Source organism: Hevea brasiliensis, chromosome 11 (assembly GCF_030052815.1).
Source record: "Hevea brasiliensis isolate MT/VB/25A 57/8 chromosome 11, ASM3005281v1, whole genome shotgun sequence".
Lineage (NCBI taxonomy): Eukaryota > Viridiplantae > Streptophyta > Magnoliopsida > Malpighiales > Euphorbiaceae > Hevea > Hevea brasiliensis.
This window is the reverse complement of record NC_079503.1, coordinates 24,956,297-24,975,453: the sequence shown is the minus strand read 5'-3', so window position 1 is coordinate 24,975,453 and position 19,157 is coordinate 24,956,297. Positions and strand designations below refer to the sequence as shown.

Here is a 19,157-nt window from a genome sequence, read left to right as displayed (position 1 = left end):
ATATATATATATATATATATATATATATAATCTTAATTAGATCATAACTAATATAAAAATTTTTACTTAAAATAAATAAATAAATATAAAAATTATTTGTAAATTTTATTAATATATTTTAAAAAAAATTTAAACATTAAATTAATTTAATAAATTTCATAAAATTTTATAGAATTTACTTTGTTTAAATATTTTTTTGATTTCGTTTCATCTATTGTTTATTGGCATGCATTTCCAAAGAGAGGGAGATGAGCTTATGAAAGTCCACCAAAATATTTTTATTGACAATATATGATTGATAAATAGAGGTCTTCAAGTGTAAAAATGCACCCTTATACAATCAATAAGCTATAATTCAGTGATATTAGTGTCTGTCTCAAAAATTATAGGATCCTAAATTGAAATCTAAGTTGAAGTCAAATATATGTATATATATAAAAAAAAAAAAACCTTATATGATGGTTTCCACCCAAAAACCAAAAGGGTCATTACATGAATGATCTCAAACTGAAAAAAGTGTGGGAATCCGATATATTTTCATAGCACACAATGGCATATATTTTTGGGGAATTGAAGGAACTAGCTTTGGTAGGTCCTCCAAAAGCCATTGGCTTTGGATTCCCTTCCAATTTAGGCCACTTTACAGGGAATTAAAGCCATTTCATAACTGGTACCAATCGTGATACACATATTTCTGCAACTTTTCATGCCCAAAAGCGTATGCTAAAAGTACTACAACAAGTTGTGACCATATTAAGGAGATTCTCAACATCTTAGGGCCCAAAGTTTGAAGAGAAAAGGTTACATTATTTAAATTACATTTGGAAAAATAAGAAAATATTGTATAGATTTATCTCTCTTTAGAAATTGCGATTAGAAATTTGCTGCATTGAAATAGTAAGAGATTTCTAGTTAATGTTTTATCGTCATCAGGTGAGGTGCAATAGAAATTTGTACAATCTGAATTTTGAGCTTACAAAATTTACAATTCTGATATAATTAATATACTTTTTTAGCTGATTTAATTTTGAGTGAAATTTAAATTTGAGATTTGATTATTTTAGAGATAATTTCAGTATCATTAAATGTAAACTCATTAATCGATTGATGTAATTTTGATTAAGTGAAAAATATTGTATAAAATTAATTTAGTAAATATTATTATCTTATCCTAATAAAAAATGTAAATATGTTGTGTAGAGAAAAAGCAAACACTCAAAACTTTACTCTTAATTCACAATACACACAAATCAACTTTGTATTCCCTACAAGTTAGAACTAAAGAAATGACCGTAATACAAAGATCTTGAAATGGCAGATATCTTCAGAAAATTGAGGTTGAACTTCAATCACACCCTGAAAGGAATCGATATTGTGCGACTTTTTTAGCATGAAAGGCTATGGCCCTGAAGAAGATAGATCAGAGCCAGCAAATTCCAATTCTTATCCAATCCAAATATCCAGGCAGAAAAAGCAGGGAATATCTAGGAATTCTGGCCCAAAACTGAGTCCCTGATTATATCCTTTCACAACTAGTTTAAAAGCAGCAAGCGTATAATTGAGGAGGGTGGTGATCACAAAATTGAAAGCAATTGAAAGTAGTAGGAAAACCATGCACATGCCTCTGCCCTCTGCCCACCTGCACATGCTGCCTGTCTCTTCTGGCCCCACACTCATAGACCCACTTCAATTTTTTTTTCTTCTTCTCAATGATCAGCCATCAAAAGTCTCATTTCACACCAGTAACTCAAAAGGTTACCACTAATTAATACATGTAGTTAGATATTCAACTAACTAGATATGCTTCTTTTTGGTCACACTTACTATAATTTTGTTCTTTTGGGTTAACCATTTTTTTTTTTTTTTGGGATGATTCTATGAAGTTGGACTGTGATGGTGGTGGTGATGAGATGCCAATTCAAGGGATTGAATTTGAAGGTATCTTGGACAAGTGATCAAGTGGTCATTACTGAGGCCAGCAGCTTGCATGAATGAATGGATTACAGTTGGACCAACAAATCTAAATCCTCTCTTTACCATGTCTTTGCTTATAGTTTCTGATCTTGATGTCTTCACAGGGATCTTGTTGCATGACTTGTATTGGGTTGTGATTGCCTTGTGATTCACAAATCTCCACAAGTACTTGTCAAATGATCCGAATTCTTTCTTAATCTGCAGAAAATAAAAAACCATCATCAACATGCTCTCAATCATTTATTTAATTATGTACTTAACGATTAATAAATCTTTCACAATCTATGATGGAAGTCAAGATTTTGCTTATTAAACCTTAACAAAATGTACATGTGAATGCAAATTAAACGATATTTAATTAATCCACATAGATATTATTATTAAATTTTTAAATGTTTGATTACCTGGAGAATTCTATCAGAGTTATCCAAAACCCCTCGAACTTGGCTTATGTTTATGCCATACTCGGCACTGACAGAGATTATTTTCTTTTCCCTGAATTTGGCAACAACTTCTGCATCAAACCCAGAAAAGGCCTCCCTGTAAGTTGAGTAATTAATTAATTAATTAATATTTTCCAAAACCAGTTATGATGTGTTAATCAAAGAGGGCAAACCCACATAAATTTCTATGAGAATTGATTCTCTTTCACCTACCTGAGTGCTTGCCGTTTCTTCAAGACTGAAGTCCAATCTGATCCTACTTGTGCTCCTGTAAGCACTAGCAATTCAAACAACAGCCTGAATAACAAAAAACAAAGTTACTTGTATTAATTACATGGCAGATTGACAGATGAACCTTTCTTAGTTCTCGCAAAGAGAAGAGTCTGTGCACTAAAACTGCTTTCTTTTTATAAAATAAAATAAAAAAAAAAATTAAGTAGGAAGGGAAAACTCACTTATCATCATGAACAGGAACTCCCCATTCTTCATCATGGTATGCTACATAGATAGGATCTGGGAACATGAAAATGAAGAAGGTTTTAATACCACAAAATATGCTTGATTGATTTAGTACTCTGGTTCCCGCTTGCATAGAAAGATGAACTGGAATATCAAATGAAATCTGAGTTATATATACCTGAACTTGGAGTAATAAAGCTACATCTCCTTTCTTCTCGAACAATAGTAGAAGTATTAGTAGCTGGATAATCAACAGGTTCAACCTTCCCTTCTTGCTTAGCAGAATTCACTCTTCCATAATGAGCGATTCGTAATTTCCTTTGTTCTTGCATAATAGCAACCTGCTCTCTCCTTGCAGCTGCTATGCTTCCAGGGGCCTCAAAAAGCATAAAGGAAGAATAGTTGACGACAGAGGTTTGAACAGGAGGTGCTGCAGTAGCTCCACCAGTAATGGATTTCTTTGATTTCTTTACAGTACTTGACACTTTGGTCGTGTTTCTTGATGTCAAAACCTTCTCAACACTGGAATTCAAGCCATTAGGGTCACTCCCTCCTCCTCTTTTTAGTGCAGGTGGTCTAGGTGATTTTAGCTTGGGAGATATGGGAGGAGACAAAGAAGGATTTGGAGTTGGCATTGGCTGCAGAGTAGGAGATTTTGGGGAATTCTGTTTAAGTGAATTACGTCTTTCCAAGCTAGGAACTTGGTTAGATTTTGGCTGAAGAACAGGGCGGCCATTAATTTTAGCAATAATGTTGGAACCTCGGTACAGCCGTGATTTAGAGGAGCACATTGTTCAAGTTTCTTTCTTATGGAGTAGAAGATGAAAATGGAGAGTGATGAGAGGAAAAAGGCAAGGAAATTGAAGAACGTGAAGGACTTAAGGAGGGGTTGGGAAGAGGGTGTGAGGCTTATAAATTAGAAAGTGGGGACAGAATAGAGGAAATTGTAACATGGTTGGGTTGGGGTCTGCCATACAACAGTTTTGTGAGGGGCAATGCTTCTGGGGTAATGTGAGAAGAAGGATGACAATAACTCCTTCCTAACTGGGTCTAGATTACAATTATTATATTCATGTGGGGCAAAAAAGAAAGCATGTGGGGGCTGGTGGTGGGGGCGGTGGTAATGGTGGTGGTGGTGGAGTTGCCAATGCCAGCCATCAATAGTCCATGACTCTTCTCCAATCCTACTCTGTGCCTTCACTGCTCAATTGTCCAATACTCTTCTCTAATCCCAAGTTGGGGTTTGACCAATCGTTGCTTGTCTAGCAGCTTAAATAAGGCTTTGCTGGAAGTCTCTCTCTCAAGGCCATGGCAAGTACTTAATTATTAATAATTTAATATTATAAAGGGATTTGGTTATGATTTTTATGTTGATTTCAGTTCAGTTTTTCAACTAACCAAATTAAATTAGAAGTGATTAAGAAGGGTTTTTTGAGGGTTTTATAAAAGGGTTTTGTAGGCCTTGTTGTCTTCTTGTTCAGAGCCTCGTCTTATTTTAATGCTATCTTTTTAAGATGATGTATACATGTGTGAAATGGTCTCACATCCCAGCTGTGAGACAAATTGGACCAGCTTTACTGGATTTCTAGACATTGGATCATGCATCCTTGTTTGCTTTAACAAATAAATTATTGACATATTTCTAAACATTTGGGGGTTAATTAGCTGTTTTTGTGATTAACAACTTAATTAAATCTTATTCTTGAGTTTATAATACAGTGAATGGAAAGGTTAATAAAGATTAAACATTTAACTATTATCAAAAGTTTTTCTTTACAAGTATGAAACCTTCATTCAGGACTAAATACATATATCAAGTGTTACAAAATCATTATTAGTTTACCTTGATTAGCAATATAATTCCCAATATTTTTTAATCCTGTTGATAGTATATTATAATAAGCAACTCTTGTAGTTGTAGGACGCGTGCTTATTAAATGACAAATTTAAAATATATAAGCTTTAGCTTCGCTCAGTAATATTAGAACCATATTTAAAGTTGTGGAATTTTGAATTTAAATTTTAAATTAAATCAATTATACTAAAAATTATATATATATATAATTTAAAAAGGGTGATATTATTTAGAACAAGTGCAACAAATACCATAATATTATTGGTATAAAAATCATTTTTATTTTGGCATTATAGGTTTGAGGGTATTTTTTTTAGGAATAGATATTCCTATTTACCAATAAAAATTATTCTACTTAAAAATAAAAACTTCTCAATCACCATTGCAATGCCTAAAAAGCCAGCTAGCTTTGAGCTATGCAAACCTTAATTTAGATGGCATAAATCAAATGTGAATAATTGGCATTATAAGAAATAGCGTCCTAAAGCCTGAGATAGGCGGTGTGTGTGTATATATATATATATATATATTGGGCTATGGCTATGCCGATGGTGGTGGATCCCAATGATTAGGGCAGCCTTAATAGCAAATGAACAAGTGACAACTGTTATTGGAGTCCAATCTACTACCAGCAGCTTTCAAGTGAGGTTTAACAAAGCACATGAGGGCAAACAAAGCATATGACTTGGAAAATGATAAGTCTATAGTGTGTGTGGTTCATGGTAAAATAATGAAGCTTTGATATCATCTACATATATGAAAGTGGATAAGCGGCCCCAATTAAAACTCTTGTGTCGTCTACACCGTATCTTGTAGGTTCAACTCCAAAGACATTTAACACTTTTGAGGGTTACACAATTACCTCCATTTATTTGGAAGAAAAATATTTATCAATCAAGTGTATGGTAGCAAATAAGGCCTTATCTAATGGTAAAATTTATTAAGATTGAGATTTTGAAATTAAGAAATTTTAGGGAAATTAGTAGATGAATTCGGAGTATTAAATTTTAGTGTTCTTCATACTCACATAAATGTAGGTTGTTTCATAAATTATAAAAAATAGATCCTATATTTATGTAAGTGGAAAAAATATATGCTTTGAGTGTATCACAAAATTTGCCGTAGCTATAAGTTTAGGCCTTCATATATTTAGAAAAAAAAATATTCACCAAAAGGCCTTATCTAATGGTAAAATTTGTTAAGATTGAGATTTTGAAATTAAGAAATTCTAAGTTTCTCAACATTGTTCGTTGGAATCTTTATATTTCATTGTTTCTTTTATATTCGGAAACATAATTTAATTTTGGTTAATTTTAATTGTAATTAATATAATTATAATATATCTTATTTCTAGTAAAAAATTAAGTGCATGGTGCATTTTTATTCTTTAAATCACTTCATTGAAACTTTTATGGTAAAAGTTTTGTATCATAGATTTTGGCGTTTCGCCTCTTAAATGCTAATTCAACGTACGAACATAATAAATGAGTGCTATTGGATAATATTTTAAAATTTAGTAAAATTGTTATTTGAAATTATAACAACATGCTAAATGATAGGTTATTTTTTTTAGTCATCCCTAACTTTGGAGTTTGTAATAATTTCAACCTTCTCTTTATTTTATTACTATAAAGTCATTCAATTTAAAAAGATTACATAAAAGTCCCTCAACTTAAAAAAATATTACATAAAAGTCCCTTGTACCAGAATCTCATCATATCTCTAACCAATTTAATATATAGCAGTACCACACTGTAAAATAAAAAGAAATTAAAGAAACTAAAGTGCGACATATGAAATTCATATTAATCTCTCTTTCCTGCAACCTCTGCATTCATCCATTAATCATATTTAAAAGTTCAAAAATTATATTTCTTACTCGATTAGGGATTGAATCATCAAACAAATTGAAATACCCATAACAATTTGAATTTTGCAATTTCATACCCAAACATATAAATGAGATATATTTAATATAACAAATCGTTCCATAAAAAAAAAATTCAGCCTTAAAATCAGAAAACCTATCTAACATACTTATCCAATATTTTTTGCGCCCGAAAAAAGTCTTCAAACCTATTTGGCATTGAGTTTTAGAGGCCATGCTATTAGAAAAAGTAGTTTGAAAAAAAATATTTTATTATTTTAGAGTTCTTATGCTAAAATAAGTCAAATTTATTTTTAAATATGATTTTAATACTCTATAACTAATATATTTAAGAAAGTGTTTTTTTCAATAATAGTTCTAACAATACTACTAAACAGACACGACCTTTTCATTTTACAGTGTGACATTTTATCAAATTGGCTAAAGATATGATGGGATTCCGGCATAAGGTAACATTTTTTAATTTGAGAGACTTTATGTTAACAAAATGAAGATGAGGGATCAAAATGTAACAAACTCTAAAGTTGAAGGATGGTTTATAAAAATTAGCCTAAAAGATAATATTTCTAACATATATTTTTTGCTATTCAATTGCTAGCTACTAATTTCTAAGTATCAAAATAGATTACAATTAGAGAACTAAACATATCTTTAATTTAGGCATCAATATTCTAATTTAGTAGCCATTTCCTTAAAAATGTATTTTGTTCATCTTTATGATATCTAAGTCTCTATGTGAATACTCTATCTTTGATCAAATTAAATAAATATACTCAATTTTCATATGATTTTCTAACATTTGTGAGTTAGAAATTATTACCCTTGGCTTCCTTGTTATGAAAATTTTGATGATAATAAATAATTGTTTGTTAATTGAATGGTTTCTTTTGTTTGATTAAACAATGGACGATCAGAGCAAAAAGTCTTCATTATACATTGGCCAACCTGTAAGAATAAACTTTACTATTAGCAAGTAATAAAAAGTTTTGCCATACATTGTTGGAAAGCCATATGTGTCAATTTTCATATCCAATAAATAGAACTAAATTCGAAGATAAAACAAAAGAGAGTTATATGAGTTTTTAATGCAACATAAGTTAAATTTGTTAATACATACCTCAATAAAAGGACCATCTTTAAAAATTATATAAACTTTGGTTTATATTAGTGTATGTGCACTGCAACCAATATGTTAATTCTAGGTATAATCACTTAACTTCATGTAAATACATTTTGTTATAAATAAAGTCTATTTAATCATTAATGTTCATGATAATTTTAATGAATATTAATGAACCTTGAGTAAAGATAAAATCCATAGGACTTATATGTATTGCATAGGAAATTGTAATATGGTTATCAATGTGAGATTGTGATTGCATTATAACATAGTTCCAAAATGTTCTTGGTCAATATTATATCGAGACTAGATATTGATCTAATTGTTAAGACCAATACATGTTGCATTCTTTCCTTTATAAAAGGAAGTAGCAGTTCTTACTAAACTGAGATATATGGGATACTTAGAACCAACATGCAGATGCTTGTAATGACAAGTTCACTAAATTGACACTCATAAAGATTTCATGTGGAAGTTTACCTGTGTTTATGGAAAGACTCGCGTGACAGTCATGTAAGTGATCCTTTGACTTGAGACACTAAGTAGTCTTGTATGGAGATTATTATATTTTGATACTACTCAAATATCATTTTGTATAAGGATAACGAATGTGGTAACTATTGGATATATTATAAATTGTATATAGATATTTAGTATGGCTGATCGCAGATCCTTGATCTTTTTGTATTGTACTGAAAAATTGAAAAAAAAAAGATTTAAAACCGAATTGTACTGTTGATTTTTTTTTTTAATAGAATTGAACCAAATTGTACGTTCTTTTTCACAAAAATTGAATCGAATCGTACCGAATTGCACTGATATCCGATCCGAAAATTGTACCGACTTGTACTATATTGAATTACAACAAAATAACTGATTTTTAAGTATTTTATTATGTAATACCGATGTAATAACATATGAATTTGTTTAAAATGTTATAATTTTATTATATACCCATATAAAATACATATAAAAGCTTTTTAATTATATGTATCCCAAATTTCAAATTCATGAACAAATGTATTTATAATTTAACTCAATTGTAAAAAGACTTTTCTTCATAAAAAACTATAAATTGAATTAAAGGAAATTTATATTTAATCAAATAATTAACATGTTAAATCACAAATAAATTTAAGAAACTTCAATATACCCATTTTTATGATAGTTATATATATATATATATATATATATATATACTATAAAAGAATTTAATAGCTAACACATATAATATTCACTTAAACTGAATATAAGATAATGAATTTTATTAATACGTAATAAAAAATTGAATATCTAATTAGTGTACGTAAATAATTATAAAATTGCTCATGTAATATGTAATTAATTTAGTATAAAAGTGTTGTATAATAACAAAGTTATATAATTAAAACCTACATATGTAGGTACATAAGTAAATTACAATCTTTAATCTAATTAACATAAAGACGCATCACTACAAATATGAGAATTATATGATTTAGGTAGAATAAATTTAAGTAATTACTTATTAATTAATTATATTACAAATTTGAATCCATATTTCCTTTTATTGCAGAATAAATTACTTTTGAAAATATTATTTATTATAAATTTACATTTTAGCATTGATAATTTGTCCTTTTTTCACTTATATATAATATATTAAATTTTACTCAAAGGTTATCTATAACTTTTACATGATTTATTTAAGGTCAAAACTACATTTTAATTAAAACTATGTAGTTTTGCTTTTTAGATTAAAAAAAAAAGAGAAAATACTCACTATAAATAGAAAATTTACTAACCCTAATTGTCACTCCCTTTTACTTTCCAATCTTGCAGCCGCCATCTCACTATTTACAGCATTTTCTTTCTCTTTTTCTCACAATCCCACTTCCTACTTGTTAAACCCATTTCTTTCTAATTTTTGTTCAAATATTTACGCTTAGAGCCAACCATGGAAATTAGGATCCATTTACAAGTAAAATGGTACTTCATTTTCTTATGTTTGCTTTATTTTAGAGTTCTACATTCTACTTAGTTTAGATTTATTCTTATTGTGTGATTTCTTTTCTACAGGAGCAAAAATTAAAGGGATTTTGCACTGCATGTAACATCCTCATTTTCGTAGTCCGCACATCCTACTGTTCTGACAGCTAATGTTTGCCCCGAAAAGTCAGAGTATCTGAAACTACACTGTAATGACAGTGAGGAAGTATAAAATAATGAAATATGTGATGAGAAAATTAAGAAAAAATAAAAGAAATAAAATGTGACTAAGTTAAACGAGCCAAACCCGTAGCAATGGGTGACCGCACCGGGAAGTTACAGCGAGGATCATTGACTAGCCCTGGACCACGGGAGACCCCGGGAAATATTTTTGGGACATAATTAAAGGTATACTGAAGTGTAATTGACATTGAAAATGTCAAAGAAAAATTAATAAGTTATTATAAACAAAAAACAAAAATTAAAGAAATCGGCGTTATAAGGAGTAAATCGGTGTTACCGAAAAAGTATGAGTTTAACCCGAAGAAGGGTATTTTGATAATTTGACACATAGAGTTGACTTTTGACCTAAATGTCTATGAAAAATAAGTGGTATTATATTTTGAAAATTTAATGAAAAATAAAATTCAAGATAACATGTAATTTAAGAGAACTGGAGGGCATAATTGCAATTAAAGGATATCTTGAATTAATCTAATTTTTAATTGTGATTAGTGGGGCATTAGTGGAGTATATAAGGACCACTAGGACAAATTTTTCCACTAAAAGATTCATCTTCTTCTTCATTCTTCTTCTTTGCCGAATTGAAAATCTTCCAAGCTTCATCCATGGCCGCCCCACATACAAGCCTTCATCTACCCATCTTCAAGCCTTGATTTTCATAAGTTCCTTCATTAAACTTAGATTATACATCATGGGCAGTATATTGGAAGCAAAAAGAAGAAGATTTGATGAAGTTTTGGTCAAGCTCAAAAAATGTTAGTGCTAGTTTTTCATCCCTTGCTTCATTAAAGTTTGTATTAAGGTTGAGATGAGTTAAATGGTGAAGAAATTTGAAGGATTTGATGAGTTATTGATATATTCAATTTTGGACAGCCATGAAAGTTTGTTGTGGTTGAGTTTTTCTTACCTCTAATGGATGGGAATTAAGGTTGATTAACTCAAATGAAAGTTGTAGTAAGTTAATATCCAAGTATGTGTATGTTAGTGCTTGAATTAAGGGTTTAATAGTGGGACTTTGATGCTTTAGTAAACTGCCATGTTGGGCAGCCTTAAATATCATAAATTTGTGTGTGAGTTTATGAAATTTATCAATGAAATATGATGGTGTTGAATGGTGGGCAGTTTGTGTAATTACCATGGAAGTATATGTGTAGGATTGATATTGAGCTATATTGAATTTTGGTGGAAGTAAATGTTGAACTTCAATGGTATATTGTGTGCATTGAACACTTGAATGTTCTGTTCAAAATACCTTGTTGGAATTGTGTACAATATATATAGAAGTGCCATGATTAAAAGTTGAAGTATTGGGAGGAGGAGGATTGTCAAAATTGGAAGTGTAATGTTCAAATGCAGGTTGTGTATGTTGGCAACACCTAAATTAGGTCATAAGTGCAAAAGTGAACCCAATTAGTATGAGGCCAATGGGGGGTGAAACTAAACACCAAATAGGCCAACTTTCATGTAGAAATGTTGCCAAAATTTTACCTAAAAACTGACCTTAAAAATGACCAAATCCGGAATGGCAACCTTACAAACCCAGATTTTTGATCATATGAACAGTAATCATTAGGATGACCATAACTCACTCAAAACAGGTCCAATTGACCTGAAATTTTTACCATGGATAGCTTAGACATAGAGTTACAATTCTTATGAAGACACCAAAGCCCAAAAATGGCCAGAACCAAGTCAAATAGCTTGCAAAATTTGGGTACCAAAACTGCCAGAACTAAATGTGACCTAAAATTGACCAAATTTTGCACTAAAGGTACAATCTATCCAGCTTTAGTAAATTGACCATATCTTGGTCTATACAACTCAGAATGACCTGAAATTTTGCCCAGAGTGCAATAAGACATAGAGCTATAGTTCTTATGAAGACACCAAAGCCCAAAAATGACCAGAACCAAGTTAAATTGCTTGCCCAAGTTAGGGTACCAAAACTGCCAGAACTAAAAGTGACCTAAAATTGATCAAATTTTGCATTAAAGGTGCAATCTATCCAGCTTTAGTAAATTGACCATATCTTGGTCTATACAACTCAGAATGACTTAAAATTTTGCCCAGAGTGCAATAAGACATAGAGCTACAATTCTTATGAAGACACCAAAGCCCAGAAATGACCAGAACCAAGTCAAATAGCTTGTACAAATTCGGGTACCAAAACTGCCAGAACTAAATGTGACCTAAAATTGATCAAATTTTGCACTAGAGGTGCAATCTATCCAGCTTTAGTAAATTGACCATATCTTGGTTTATACAATTCAGAATGACCTGAAATTTTACCCAGAGTGCAATAAGACATAGAGCTACAATTTTGCTTCTTTGATCAGAAGCTAAAAACCAAGAGAAATAGGACTTTAAGCTAGACCAATCTAGCACACAAAAATTGAGAATTTGACATTAACATACAATGAAGCCTTAAAGTAATTTGGCAATAAATGCCAACTGATGAGAATTGTAAATGACACTATATTGGCAACATATTGAAATATGAATTGTGACATGTTGATACTAGAATCAACTTATGCATGATGTATGAAAAGGTCAATATTTTCATTGATCAGTGAATTGTATAATGACCAGTAAACCCTGAAAATAAAGAAATAAATATTTAATATTGTAATATGCCCTAGTTTGCCTAGTTGACTAGTTTGGATAGGTTGGCATGCCAGTAGGATTCTGACAGCTGTTCTGTAAATGACTACATGCCATACTGTGTTTTATGGCTTATTATGCCATACTGTGTTTTATGGCTTATTATGCCATACTATGATTTTAATAGCCTATGGATATGCAGATTGTGTTATTATACTCGGCTTAATGCCTAATTGATTATATGACTTTTTAGCCATACTGATTGCACACCGGGAGATACTTTGTGACCAATGGTGTAACGGCCCGAGGTACTAGGTACTCAGTGCTAGTATATCCGTTTATCCAGTCTGGTCAGTGTATAAGCTACACGGACATTCAATTAAAACATTATTCAATTCAGGCAGCTAAGTTAAGTTAAGTATACGAAAATTTCAGTACAATTAAATTAAGCATTGAATGAAATGAGTAAAGGAGATTAGCAATAGAAATATAACAAAGATATAATTTACAGAACCGTAGAAACTTGAAATACAATACAGTTAGAATAATTTGTATATTGGGTAGTATTATTGAAAGGTTATAAACTTAGCACTTCCAAAGAGGAACAAACTATTATATAAGATAGTTGATGCTAGAAATACCATACTAAATTAAATTGATTCCTGAGTATTCGGATTATGATTTATTTCTTTCTTTATTTGTATATATTATTTCTTGTTATACTATTGCACCACTAAACAGAAATGCTTAGCGCGATGGAATTGCTTCCTCGCGCAGGTACTGAAGGTAAAACCAGTAGACTATCGATTGAGATTTTTGGAGTCAAGATCTGCAGAAGTGTCAGAAGAGTTCAAGGTTGTCACCTCCTCAGCAATGCATGTAGATATGGCTCATTTTAAGCATGTTTTTGTAATCTGTACATTATAGTTACTGCTTATATTGTAATGTGAATTAATAACTGTAATTTCATTTGTATATCCTGTACTTGATAAATTTATGTACTTAATTGGCAAATTATATAAATTAATAAAATATAAGAATTCTGATATTTGAATTGATTATCTAATCATAATGATTCTGAATGAGATTGAGTTTGAGAGGTTTTGAGACTGAATCTGAGTTTGAGAAACTGATGAGAATGCCTTGAGATAATCTGAGTTATGAATTTGAGCATATATTGAAATTGTTTTTTAGTAGGTTCAGAAGAACTGTTAGTCTAAATTACAGTCGGCACTTTGCCGGATTATCATTAAAATTTTTGAATTTTCTAAATTAGTCAGATTTTGATAAACAGTAAAAATAGCCTAAACCTCGGATAAAGTTTTTGAACAAGTAAATCAAGAACTATAATGAAATCAGATAAGATTAGGTGCTCCGGCACGCCTTGTAGCACGCCTTGCTCGACTGCACTGTAGACGAGTGAGGGGTGTTACACTGCATGTCTTAAGGGAGTTTCATTTTCTCCGATCTTGGGTATTGATCTCATGTTTTCTGTAAGTTTTCTCTCTCTCTAGCTAGATTTTTTTTTTTTTTTTTTTTTTTTTTTCTTTCTTCTATATTCTTTTATTATTATTATTATTATTTTTTTTTTATGATTTGATGAATCTTGAGGCACAACTTTTGATTGTTGAAAAGTAATTATTTTCTTTTCATGATCTTTTCTCTTTTTTTTTAAAAAATTTTTTTCCTTGGTTCTTTTTGAAAATTACCTTTTATGTTTTCATTGATTTTTATTCTTGTTGGTCTTTATGCATGTTAGGAAAACTCTCATCACTGCAATGTAGAGTAAAACACCATAATTGTACAGTAGAGCAAAAATATAGAAAGAGGGAACCTTTTACATTTGATGATATTTTGAATATCTCCTAAATTGACTTTATAATGTTTGTAAATATACACGCAAAGGAAAGCATTATATAGGAAAATTGACTTCACTTGAATTTTTTTTTAAAAAAAAAAGACAGAAAAATTGACTAAATATCTTTTTCGTTAATTTATAGATCTTATGGTGTTGCCAAAGAGATAATTTGCTGATTGACTAAAAGAGAGGAAAAAACTTATAAATGATATCGACACTCTTTCTTAGTTTCTTTGGAAGACATGGACACAATTTAATTTCCTTTTCATTATGCCTATTCTCTGAACTTTGTTAGTGGAATAGGAAGAAGTTAAAAATGTCAATATATTTATAGATAAATAACATATAAGTGTAAGGGTTGATTTTACATTTTATATTCTCTCTTTAAATATACGAATATCTTTTAACATGAAAATTTATTATATTCTGTTATCATCCATTTACATCAACCATCCAAGTAATCTTATCGCCTGCATCACTGTCCTATGATACCTTAAGCACATTGGACGAGTCAAACTCTATATAACTACTTTTAATATTTTGTAAAAGAAATTTTTTTTAGCTACATGGTTTTACCAATTAAATGGTACTTGGTTTTGTCTTGTTGATTATCAAATCTATGTTAACATGAACAGTAAGGCTTTAATTGTCTACATGCTTCAAAAGCTGCGTTTTGAGGGATGGCATTTGAAAACTAGGAATAACTACTACAAAATATTATCTACATGCAAAATATTTAAAAATGTGCTAGGTGGATATCATATCAACATATTGGCTCGGACTAAGTCTTTATGATATTAAAGTTGAGTAATTTTTATGTAACAAGTTGAAAATACCAACATATTTAAGTATAACAATTATTAGTGCAAGTGAAAATGAATGAAATTGATCTCCCAAGCTTAGAATTTCATCCTTGGTTTGGGTTGTATTCAAAATTGATATTCATGTATCTTCTGTGCACAGGTTTTTTTGGGATGATATAGTTGGTTATTCATTTTGCAAGCAGAAATCATTCAAAGAAGCCATGGAATCTATTGGGAAAGCTAAGGCTTTACTATTAAACTTGATAGCTTTACTATTTCATGATTCTTATTATGATTCTTATTAAACTTGATAGCTTTAAATTTTGGAATGAATTATTTGAAAAACATTTTCACTTGTATCATTGCTCTGCTCATTAATTCATGTTTGAATTTTGAAAATAATTAATAATTATTTTATATTGCACTGGAACTATGCTATCTCAATTTCCTTAATGTTATAAGCACCACCATGACATGTGTATGTTTGTCCTTTTATTTTTTGTTACCTTTTATATTGCTACCATTTTTTATGATTTATTTTTCTTGAATATAGATTTGCATTCTCTAAAAATGAAAAATTCTTCAAATTCTGAAGGCTGCGTTGGATCTATTTCTAAAAATAAAAGGAAGGCAGCAACCCAAGAACCAATCGATGAAAGTGATGACAAAGAAAGTCCTCCATTAGAAGGTAACACCTCTCTTCCAATTTCTCCCAAGAAATATAGGTCTGGAGTTTGGGTGCATTTTAATAAATTGTATGACAAAGAAGGAAATGAAACGGGTAGGGCAATTTGTAAGTGGTGTGGTAAAAATTATCAAGGAAAGAGTGAATTGGGAACTTCAGGATTATGGAAGCATCTAAGAGAAACTTATAACAGGATACCTGCTAATATTAAAAAGGAATTAGTTGATGCACATAAGAGTAAGAGAAAAGATAAAATGCAATAAACTTTGACGTTTAAAGGAACAAATTCCAACAATTCTAAGTTAGGTTTTTGGAAGTTTGATCAAGAAGCTTGTAGGGAAACATTGGTTAAAATGATAATCAAGGATGAATTGCCATTTAGGTTTGTTGATCATGAGGGATTTAGGGAACTTCTAGAAATGCTATGTCCTAACTTTAAAATTCCTTCTAGGTTCACAATTGCAAAAGATTGTTTCTATCTTTTTCTAAAAGAGAAAAAAAAAAAAATTAGAGACTTTACTTGCAAATGAGTGCCAAAGGATATCATTAACTACAGATATATGGACTACCATTCAGAATATGTCTTATTTATGTTTGATAGCCTGTAACACCCTCACTGTATCCATTCCGTACATTCTACTGTTCCGGTGACCGGTGTCGGTCCAGATAGCTAGAACGTCTGGAAAAATATTTAAACTAAAGTGAGGAACTATAATTAACTTAAATATTAATAAGAAAAATTTAGGAAAAATTTTAGAAATAAAATACAATCAAGTTAAATGAGCCAATGCCCTAGCGATGGGTAACCCAGTGGGAAGTTGCGGTTCTCGCAACTAGGAGCCTTAGACCTAGGAGAAAATTCATAAAATAATTTTTGGGACTTTAGAGAAGAGTCATTGAGGTTTCTATGGCATTAGAATGCTAAGAAAATGCTTAGAAAATTTTTTCAATCGGTACAGATAATTTTGGTCTATTAAGCCAAATAAAGGGTATTTTGGTCATTTCGTCTTCAAATATGATTTTTGGCCGACTTGTCCAATTAAGTAAATAATTATTATGACATGAAATGTGAATAAATATTGCTAAAAATTAAATTGAAAATGAGTAGAGAAGAAAAGAAAAGAAAATGAAAGAAAATGTCAATTATGACATCACCATGAGGTCATTAAAAGTGCTCCCACCAATCACATTTGAATAAGCTATTAAAAACCAATTAAAAAGTGGTAAAATTAGGTAAAAATTAACAAAAGCAATCTGTTTCTTCCCAAATCAAATTCCAGTCGTTTCCCTCTCCCTAACCCATTCCTCCATGAAAGCTTAAGGCAAGCTTGAGACCACCCACCATCTCACCTTGAAACCACTACCTTGCTTCACAAAAAAGTGATCTTGCATCTTGAACATCCTCTAGCTAGCAAAAAGAAGAAGGAAGAAAGAGGTTTTGGAGACTTGGAAGAGTTAGCAATTGAGGTTAGTGCCTATACTTACTTCCTTATCTTTTAATCTTTGTTAAGAAGACAAGTTAAATGAGAATTTATTGTAAAATTGAACAAAACAATTATATTGAAGTGTGTATGAAAATTTGCAGCCATGGGAGAAGGATGAGATTTGTTGATTTGTATGACTTGAATTGTTTAGAAGTGGTTTGTGATGAGATAACTTGAGTTAGATGTTGAACTATGTGTGTTGGATGTGTTAGATGATATGAAAAGCATGAAATGGACACTTAGGAATTAGGGTTTGTGAAAAAATTGGAGTTTTGCTTATGAAATGGTATATTAAACTTGTAATGGTCAATTAGTGACTATTTGAATGTGTGTGAGGAGGAATTGAAGTGAGTAAGGATAATGGAGTTGAGTTTAGGCATGCTGCCCTTGGTGACCTGTAGGACTAGTTGTGAGTCCAGCAGGTTTGGGCAGCTATAAATGGAGTTGTATAGGTTCAATTGGTGCAAGGCCAATTGGATATGAAACTAGACACATAATGGCATAACTTTGGTGAAGAAATCCTACCCAAAAAACCAAACCAAGTTAACTTAAAAATTGCCATAATCCGGGTGACTTGCATTCTGCCTGTGCAAAATGACCAAATAAACAATGTTTATTTATTTGGTCATAACTCAGTGTAGAAATGTCCAATTGACCTGAAATTTTACCAGTAGAAAGATGAGACATAGTCCTACAACTTTCATGAAGAAGATGAATCCAAATTCTGACCATAACCTAGTCAAATTGCCAACCAAACTTAGGTTACCAAATCTGGTAGAACCAAATTGCCCAGAAATTCTGGGTATAGGTCAATCCGGCCAGTTATGGTAAAATGACCATAACTTGAGTTACAAAACTCCAAATGGAGTTATTCAAAAAAAGAAATGTATTAGACATAATAAGGAACAACTTTTATGAAGACAATTATGTCAATTTCCTACTGTACAAATGACCAATGGAACAGTAAACTTAGTGCTTGAAATCTGAAAATTGTGAATAACTAACACTAAGCTTTGAAATGGAATTGGCAACCAATACCAACAACTTTAGAATGCAAAATGTGGTATCTCGGTGAATTTAGGTTTAATAAATTTATTATGTATAAAAAAGTCAACAATTTGAGTGAATAGTAAGATGAATAGTAATATAAAGACACAAAGTGTAAGAACTAAATTGGTAGAGGAAATTAAGGCATGAAATTTGGAATTCATGAAATGTTCATGGATTACTTGGAATAGGTAATTGAGATTTATACTCCCAACACCAGTGGAATTCATAATATATTAGCAAAACAACTTGAAGTATGAAATGTTCTTTACATGAATGGATTGTTGAATTTATAAATGAGATAAAAGTGCCATTTGGGATTTAAGTTCCCATCAAGAGAGAAAGGAAAAATGTTTTGAATACAATGGTACATGTGAACCATTGTTTAGAATTATGATCATATAAATGATCAAATGAATGTATAAGTTATAATTGAAATTTATCATGAATAATGAAGTCATAAAATACAATATATTAACATTTAATGATATTATGTGCCCTTATATTGCCTAGACATGTATGTCAGATTGGATAGTTTGGTATGTCAGATTGGATAGTTTGGCATGCCAATAGGGTATTATTTTAGCAGTACTGCGAAAGGCTTTATGCCTGTATTCATGGCTTTATTCCCGTATTCATGGCTTTATGCCTGCACTCATGGCTTAATGCCCGATTATGTGATATCATGGCTTTTTAGCCATACTGACTGCATACGTGGTTGACGTTCTA

General features: G+C 30.8%; 1 protein-coding gene across 1 annotated transcript; it reads right to left on the bottom strand.

The window, feature by feature from the left end:
* Window positions 1–1,190: 1,190 nt before the first annotated feature.
* On the bottom strand, window positions 1,191–3,889 carry LOC110644669 (uncharacterized). Its single transcript, XM_021797566.2, has 5 exons — window positions 3,055–3,889; window positions 2,873–2,930; window positions 2,631–2,714; window positions 2,379–2,514; window positions 1,191–2,172 (listed from the first exon to the last, which is right to left on the bottom strand). Exons 1-5 carry the CDS (start codon window positions 3,665–3,667, stop codon window positions 1,876–1,878), a joined length of 1,188 nt encoding a protein of 395 aa, XP_021653258.2. The 5' UTR covers window positions 3,668–3,889; the 3' UTR covers window positions 1,191–1,875.
* Window positions 3,890–19,157: the final 15,268 nt, after the last annotated feature.